The sequence below is a fragment of the Amphibalanus amphitrite genome, unplaced genomic scaffold, assembly GCF_019059575.1.
Source record: "Amphibalanus amphitrite isolate SeventyFive unplaced genomic scaffold, NRLGWU_Aamphi_draft 000404F_arrow, whole genome shotgun sequence".
NCBI classification, from domain to species: domain Eukaryota; kingdom Metazoa; phylum Arthropoda; class Thecostraca; order Balanomorpha; family Balanidae; genus Amphibalanus; species Amphibalanus amphitrite.
Genome location: NW_024881898.1, coordinates 94138 through 103166, shown reverse-complemented (window position 1 = coordinate 103166; position 9029 = coordinate 94138). Strand labels below are relative to the sequence as shown.

The following is a 9029-nucleotide window of genomic DNA, read 5'->3' as shown; positions in this document are numbered from 1 at the left end:
GTGTGAATAGGATCACCGGCCATCAATGTTGGTAATATCACAAAACACTGGACAAACGTTTCATCAACATAAATAAACTTAACTCGTCTGGTTATTACCGCGTGGACTGCACATTGAACAAGGGTCCGCCTGACTGCCTATCCGATAGCACCTAAAAGACCCCGTCTGTGCAGCGCCAACTCTGTGCGGCCTGCCGTGTAATGACCGACACTGGACAAAACCGCTAAAACAGAGACATAGTTCAGTTAAACGTCCACTGTAGCACGCTGTGGTTTTATTGTCACATTAGCACACTCCCAATAAGAAGTAGTTACATGATAAAACAATAATTTACGACATGCATAACTAAATAAATTAGACAAAAACGTATCCCAAACAAATAAAACTTTCAGGATATACAGCCGATTGCGTTCTTGTCGACAAGAAATTATGACATTTGTTTGTCGCAGCTCGACGATGAAAGCTTCCATGGTTGTACTTCTATTGTTGTACGAACACCGCGCAATAAGCACAGTACATACTAATTTACTTCATTCGGTCACACGGTAAACCGCGACGGAATTGGTTTAGCAGAACAGTCAATAAAACTATCACACGCAAAGATACAACTACTTCTAGTAAATAAAATTTCATACATGTAAAGCTTGTTACCTGACACTCTGAATTTCCAAAACGGAAACAAAATTATGACTCGCAAGATTTTTTATGCAATATACATTATACATCTTATTTTATCACACACAAACACGACTATTGCACTCCATTCACTTACTCGGTTCGCACATCAAATCCCTGTATAACATTGAGCAACATACAATTACACATTGTACAACATACATATACCGGGTTCGGCCCTTTGCTCCAAGCTCTTCTTTTCACTGCCTAAAGTGTAGAAGAGATTATAGTATCGTCACTTGTGACTAAGAGAACTTAAGTGTAAGCTTTGGTCAATCTCAAATAAGTAAACTTGGTTGATTTCTACTCCCAATTCATGATTCGATCGTCCGTAGTTGTACGGAGTTCGTCATTCACGACCGACCACAGTCAGTCTGAGGGCAGCCGCCGCTAGTTAGCGATGGTCGGCGTTACTTACCGCCCTGTTCCAACGCAGCTGGTCCCGTCAGGCTGAGGACAACGACCGCCAATCGGCGATAGTTAGCGCCACTGTCCCGTTCCAGCGCTGCCGATCACGGAGGGCAAGGACGACTACCTCCAATCTGCTATGGTCGGTACGCCGGTCACACACAGGGCGGCAGCGTGGGATGGTCTTCACTCACAGGGCGGCCGGCGCCAGTCGGCAATGGTCGGCACCTCTGCCTCCTCGCTCTCGTTCCAGAGCTGCTCGGCGGTGAGTAGCCGCCGTCCGCCTGGCACGGTGATGTACCGCAGCAGGCGGACACGATCTGAGGTGGGCTGGCCGTACCGCTCCAGCGAGGTGCCTGAGATAGAGAGAACGGTGGGGTCAGACTGAGAGCGACTCTGCAGGGCGCGAGGGAGCTCTAGCAAGGTGGCTGCCACGGGGAAAACGATGGGGATAGAAGAAGAGCGACTCTGAGGGGAGATAGGCACCTCTGATCGTTTGCCGCTTCAGAAGTGCAAAGAAATATCCACGTCCGTATTTTGCATTATCAAACATGAGTTGAAGATCGTTGAATGAGATTAGTTTACAGTTTCGAAGAATTTCACGACTATAAGAAAACTTAATGACGTTCCTAATATTTTCCATGCTATACGTCAGGCAGTGCCGGACTCCAGTCTCCTCTCCCGTTGCTCTTACCTCCGACGTAGATGCCGAGGGAGCGTCCGTCGGGCAGGTCGCTCTCCAGTCGCTCCACCAGGCCCTCTGAGATGCAGTCCACACAGCTGAGGTCCAGCAGAGCGAGCGAGGGAAGGGCGACCGCCAGCCTGGGTGGGGTAAAAGAAGAGAGGTCAGATAACGGAGAGACGAATGATTGTTCAGTCCAACAACGCAGCGTGGGTTATTTGCAAAGGAGGCGCCCTTTCCGTTGCGACGAGTCTACAGGAAACAAAACTGAAGACTAGCTCATCGGCAATCACCGTCAGGGCCGTCAGACCTCCACACTCCCCATCCCGTCCCCTTACCTACCCAACCACTCCGGTCTCTGTGAACCGGGCGCTGCCGGTGGCGTCCTGCGCCAGCCGCAGCTCGCGCAGCGGCAGAGCCCGTAGCCGGTACAGCACGTGATCGGTGACATCACACACGTAGCCGACGTCCAGGGATTGGAGGTGACAGAGCCGGTCGAGGTGTGTCAGACCCGACTCTGTCACACCGTCACAGCCTGGAGAGGCGGGGAGAGAGGATCAAGCACAGGCAGCTGGGGAGGGTGTAATTGAGTGCGACATGATATCAAAAGACTGGCCTGGACTACGGCTGCATAGTGCATATCAAATGGGTATAGTTTCCACATTTCAAGACAGTTTCCGTCGTTTGATAAGATTCGCTTCCACGGTATTGGCATTGAAGACTTGGGTGGTGATAGTTATATGCCGGTAGGTATGGTGTTGCATTCAGATGTCGTTTGATTAGGGTCATTTCCCGTCCACTGCCTGAGCACTGACGGTGTATCAAGTCACATCCTCTCTGTTCTCGTAACTCCCGCGCTCCATCCCTCTCCCCTCACTAACCCTGGACGTTGAGCGCGGTCAGTGCCGGCGCCAGCTCCGGCAGGCGGCGCAGCGTCTCGTCAGTGACCCCTGGCGCGTCACTGACGTCCAGAGACACCAGCCGCGCCAGCCCCTCGGGCGGCAGGTATAGCTGCGGCGGCGGGCCGAGCCGAGCCGCCGACAGCCGCTCCAGACACCGGCAGCCGGCCAGAGCCGCCGCCAGGTCGGCCGTCTTCAGCCGCGCCACGCCCGTGAGCTCGAGCTCGCGCAGCTGGCGGCAGCGCGCCACGTGTCGCACGTGCTCCGAGCTGAGCCAGCCGCAGGGCAGGCTGAGCTGGCGCAGCGAGCCGGGCAGCAGCGCCAGGCTCTGGCCCGTCAGCTGGGTGCCCGGCAGCAGCTGGAGCCGGCGCAGACGCGGCAGGTGGCGCAGCAGCACCAGCACCGTGGCCTCGTCACACACGTAGTAGGAGGGCAGGGTGACGTCCTCCAGCAGCGGGCAGGCGCGCACCAGACGCCGCAGACGCTGCTGGCTGAACGTGAAGAAACCGGATGACATGTCCAGAGACAGCAGGTTCGGACAGTGCGCCGCTGAGGACGAACGGACACAGACAGACGTGGTGGTTAGAGATAGCAAGACAGAACTCCGCTTCGCTTGCTGATATGAAGTCAATTCAATACTGATTCGGTAATTTTTAGCCCGTTGATACCTGACCTTGCCATAGGGGCCATCGAATCCAACCCTCTGCACATGCCACATTAGACATTATTTAGGTCCAACCCATTGCAGCACCCTCGGGACGAGTCTCCATCCCTCCCTGATCTGCCCTCTACTGCCGCGCTCTCCAGGCACTCACTGATGTGGTCCATGGCGTCGAACGGGCAAAGGTGCGCCGGTCCCGTGTGCAGCCGCCGCAGCCCGGTCGCCTGCCGCAGCAGACTCCGCATTTGTTCAGAGTCCATGGAGACCCTCTCTCCAGCGTCGGCAAAGTCTCGGTCGAGCAGGATCTCCGCGCGGCGCGCCAGCAGGCCGGCCACCACGGCGTGCCAGCGACGCGACACGGCCTGTGCGATCAGCTGGTACCGCAGCGGCAGGAGAGACAGGATCTGCTCCAGCAGCTCCGCCGGCAGCCGGTCCGCGTGGCACGCGCCCGACGACCGGCCGCGCCGCCGCCGCCGCCTCCGCTGTCCCCGCGGCTCGGCCGTCACTGACTCCGCTGGCGAGGCAGGCACCGTGGGCAGGGACTGCGGAGGGTGGGCGGCGGACCGGCGCGGCCGGGCCGGCTCGGCAGTGACCAGGCGGGAGCCCAGCCACACCGAGCCGACGCTGGCCGCCTCCAGGGCTCTGAAAACGGCGACCGGTGACGGTCAGTTCAGTGGAACGATCAGTGTCGACTGACCGGCCGGCGACGCGGGCAGGCTACATGCAGATTCCTGCCTCAGTTTACAGAATTTGATATCCCAGTTAGACTTCTCCTCGAGCCCGAATCTGCGCCATACTTTTCGCCCATGATTACAATTTACAAGTGTATCTATTACGGGTGAAATCCAGCAAGAGAGGGCACATGAATGCTGGGATATTCTGGAAGTCACCGGTTCTTACCCGAGCGCCGCATTCCGCTCCGTGAACGTCACGAAACAAAAGTCACGGAGCCGGCCGCTTTCCTTGTTTCTGACAAGTGTGACGTCCTTCACGAAGCCGAAGTCCTCGAAGGCGTGGAAGACCGTGCGCTTGGAGATCTGTTAACAGGCAGAGCAATGAAACTAGAATGATGCAAGAAGTTGATCTTCGCGCAATTTTTATCCAGCTAATGAAAAGGTGCTAGGTACTTATTTTTGCTCTTTGTCCCCTTGCCTGGAAAATTAATTGGTTTAACTGGACACAGCCGAGTTGAAGGTCAAGAACGATAAGTCATAAACTCAGTAGCAAAGATCAAGCTTCACATCTACAGGAGAAACAATAGAATGCATATTATCGCCAATATAGGTACTATAAAACAATCATCGATAAAAATGAGCAAAATTTAAGCAAAACACAATCGGTTATCAATATATTACTCCTGGCACTCACTCTTCGCGGCAGGTTCCTGACGCAGAGCCGCAGTTGGTTATCGCCAGTGTTGTCTGGCGACTCCGGCCACCCTCCACCCCATGTGCTGGATCGGGTCCCTGAGCCATTTGCCAGTGCGGGCTGGTGTATGTCCGCTGAAGGCTCTGGACGGTGCTGAGCATGTCGGAAACGCCGTCTGCGGGGCATCACGTCCTGCTGGTGCCTCTGGGAACATCATGACGTAGACAGTATGGTGTCAGGAGGTGGACGTGCCATGCTGCATACTCCATATCACATCTTATAACTAGTATCAACATATCATCCCTTATAATCGATGTGAAAGATTCTTGCTATATAAACTAGAAACTTGACAATGTGAAAGGACAATGCACTAATGTGTGTAGATTGGTCTAATAAACAAAACAAATTACAACAGACCCAAATAATGCATCATCCTTAATTTTCTACAGTACAGCTTTCTAATGAATGACATTACCAAACCAATATTAGTAATATTAAGCTAAACCATTGATAAAAATGGGAACTAGGAAGTTCGCAGGATTTTAAAAAGATGCTCCCAATCAATAATATCATTATATCTTATAACAAGAGCATGCATACTGCATAGTAAATCACTCATCCGTACGACACAAATGCAAAGGGGCTTTTAGGGCATTGGCCCCTCCTGCAGCACCCAACATTGACAATCTATCGTGCAATCAGTTTATATAGCTTTGGTGCAATCTATGCAGTTCTCCAACCACCAAAAGAGGGTATCGGTACAGCAAAGAAACCTCACACGTTTCATTGGGAAAAGATTGGTTTGAAATGTGTATCAAAATGAAAGAAAGCAATACCCAAGAAGCTAGTGTAAATCAAAGCAACATAGTGGAGAGCAAGGCTATATAAACCGTGGAGAGGATGCCCCACAACCAACATGTAGGTATTGATCTTACCACTTCACTTTGCTGGATCAGGATCTGCGGCTAGCACAGTTGCCTAGCCAATGCTTGTCATTGATAATTGTATATATTTGATGCACTGTTTCTTTAATGCGAAAGCCACTCAAGTGTGCCAAAGAGGTCCGACATTACAGCAGGTATTGACGAAAATTATCGAGATTAGAGCCATATGGTTGCAGAGTATCGGCTAGCCTTGACTACCTCAACCTACTTGGGCAATATGGGCATTAATCATTGAATGCCTTGAAAAGGGGAACCAGCCACATGTATGATTTTGAATAAGCAGAAAAATACATTACACTAGAGAAATGGGAGAACCAAGACAGGTAGTGCCACTCAGTTTTTATCCAATTATTATCCAATAAAACAATGATATCACATAACATATCTTTCTCTAATATTTTGTTTCTTGCGCGTCAGATATGTCTACTGTTTGGTAAACAATAGATGCGTTCGGCCTTCAGTGCACTGCGTTCGGCACAGGCACAGACTCGCAAGGCATAAATCGATGCAATTATATGAAAAAGCTGCAATTACCAAATTTGAACAATAAAATTTAAAGAAAAATGCTTTTCATTGACTAGTATTATGTCTGCATATCTATGAAATGAGTGTTATAGCTTCGGCAGCTAAGCAGCAAGCAAAGTACAAAATTGTGTTACCGGTCAGGGGACTTCAAACCTGCGAAACGTCGGCAGCTCACCAGCGTCCAAACTGGTCCAAACGTCCAAACTCCAAATCGTCTAATTTACAAACTTTGATCGGACACCCACCGCGGACAATCCAGATCTTATTAGATCTTAAATTGATATTGAGAATACACAATGGGCATGGTTTTCAATAAAAGTAGGGTACCTATTTCGAAACATCATAGAAATAAAGACATTCACTGATTCGAACCTTTTCTCAAGACCCCGATTTCAACCAAACGTCCACGGTCCAGATGCTCCCTAAATGCCCGCAGAAACTTCTTGGACTTTTTGTAGGGATACCTACTTATTCTACGAAACGTGTTTTGCATGGTAATGCACCAATGCACTAGCGGAACCAGACCGGGATGAAAGGGCTATCGGCCACCAAGCTGCATGCCTGCCATATGGGATGTTAGCATCATGTTAAAAATCGGTTTTCGAGTGGACGCTCATTGCCCCCCCCCCCTTCATGCGACTGTCAGTCCTGGCATGTGTAGAGGGTCAGGAATTGATAGCTAGGTACTACCAAAACAATGTTGTTTACCGGGGTGTGCCATCTGCATGACTGAGAACTCAGAACGCATTCCATGGTTTTCGGTCGTTACCGATGGTTCCTTTCCGATGTTTTTATTACCCCTATCACAATCTACAGTCTTCACATACCTAGACAAACGCAACTAAACATTCGCAGACAAACTCAACTAACCCCGCGTTCGATGTCTCTCGGACGACGAAGATTCTACGCCGTCTGGCCAATCACGTTCCATAACCGCAGCCGAGCCCCCGCTGACCTTGGACGGGATTGGCCGGACGACGTAGAATCTTCGCCGTCCGAGAGACATCGAACGCGGGGTAAACATTCGCAAGTCATCCTCGTCGAAAATAAGCCGCAAACGTCGAAGTGGCTCAAACTGGACTCTGCCACCGCCTACATATATGGTCGTTCACTCTCAGGAGTCAGCGAGCCAGTTGCGAGTATAACTATTAATTACTAATAACACCAGGGCACTCAATTATTGCAACTCTGCATCACCATCGGGATTTGAGGGCCACTGAGACGTGTAGCAGTTACCTTTGACCAGACATGTGCATGGATCCGAGAGGTGGATCTATGATCTCAGTGGATCTCTCGACAAAATGAAGAGGTCGGAACTATGATCCCAGTGGATCTCTCGACAAAATGGAGGAGTCGGATCTATGATCTGAGCGGATCCCAGATTCAGATCCACGGGATCAGATCTTGGATCCATTTTCCAGATCCATGCACACGTCTGCCTTTGACCTTGTTGGTCTGCTAGCCAAGGTCTGTTATTTTGAGCATTGTCCACTGCACGCTGACGCGGCCACGCTCTCTTACCTGGCGTTCCGCCATCGTTCCTCGATGCTTGAGCGTCGGTTTCAGCCGTTAGTGGGTTATATCACGGCGATGGTCGGCTTTTGGGATCTGTTAGGGACACGTATGGCACCGATAATAAGCAAGAACGAAAGCGCACGTCGCGTCGACACCGTGGCAGGGAGCCAAGTGGCGGCCGCCCCCACGCAGCTGCGTATTTTTAACGCTCTCTGCACCTCCCCGTCACACTGGGTCTGCCTCCACAGCCACACGCAGTTCATTCACCGGAGCCCGTTTGGCGGATCCGCCAATAGGCAGGCGGCCGTCGGCTCCGCTCAGTGCTCGCTCGCCACAGACAAGCGCCCCCCACTGCGTCCGGCGCCACCCCTCCCCTCTGCAGCTGATCACCCCTCCCCTCTGCAGCTGATCACCCCTCCCCGCTCCCCACCGGACCGGCCGGCTATACTCGTCCCCCCCCCCCTCCCCCGTCCGACCGTCGGATGATCGTCGGTCGATAATGAGGGGACGGTAGGCCGACCGGCCGGCGTCCCGTCCGACGCGCCACTGCGAATCACAGGAGAGCAGTAGATAAGACACCTGATTCTGCACCTTCGTGACAGTTATTTGCGTACTTGACGTGGACGTCAAAACCTGACCCAGAAGAGGCTTTTTTCTCGTCATCGATAGATGTGTCTTTATCAGCAATGATGTGCAAAAGCTGGCTCAGATTCCGGCCATGGCACATAATTTTCACGAACTCCAGCTGCTATGTCTCCAATAGGCGATGATTTGTATCGTACCTCGGCACGGCCATTGGACAATATGGCACCGCCCATCATTCATGGGAGTAGTCTGTTTATAGTGTAAGTCGAACCGTCTAAACGCAGCGCTGAATCCAGTGTTTCTTCGTTTGTTTGTTTGTTTGTTTGTTTGTTTGTTTGTTTGTTTGTTTGTTTGTTTGTTTGTTTGTTTGTTTGTTTGTTTGTTTGTTTGTATATAACACTTAACTTATTTTTGTGAAGAACACTACGTTGTCAAGCTGCACCGTTCATCCAGCTGTAATATCTCGCTGCAATACTCCCTATCTAGCCGGGTCTGGTTTGGCCGCTGGGCTGCTCTTATTCCAACACTCCCGGGCAGAGTGCATCGTCACCCACCATTAAAAGCCACCCGCGCTGCTCAATGAACTGGCAAAGCCAGTGGCAGTTGATCGTTGCCTCATTGGTTGGTCAATACTTATTTTGAGCCCGCCCCTGTGTCACCGACCTATTGCTAAACGTTCACGACTATGGGGGATGGGGAATTCCTATCGCCCATATCTCGGAGTTCAGAGCCGATAACAAATGCTGGCCAGCTCCAGCAGCGGAAAA

The 9029-nt window shown here is 51.4% G+C and overlaps 1 protein-coding gene across 2 annotated transcripts; it reads right to left on the bottom strand.

The window, feature by feature from the left end:
• Positions 1–257: 257 nt before the first annotated feature.
• On the bottom strand, positions 258–7830 carry LOC122390642 (F-box/LRR-repeat protein 20-like). 2 transcript variants are annotated; one of them, XM_043383783.1, is made up of 8 exons: positions 7684–7830; positions 4694–4897; positions 4226–4362; positions 3480–3967; positions 2647–3213; positions 2108–2300; positions 1778–1905; positions 258–1439 (listed from the first exon to the last, which is right to left on the bottom strand). In XM_043383783.1, the coding sequence occupies exons 1-8, from the start codon at positions 7696–7698 to the stop codon at positions 1270–1272; spliced, it is 1902 nt and encodes a 633-aa protein (XP_043239718.1). In that variant the 5' UTR covers positions 7699–7830; the 3' UTR covers positions 258–1269. The 2 variants fall into 2 exon arrangements, with proteins under 2 accessions (XP_043239718.1, XP_043239719.1); XM_043383784.1 differs by lacking the exon at positions 7684–7830 and adding an exon at positions 5629–6004.
• Between the last annotated feature and the right edge of the window lie 1199 nt (positions 7831–9029).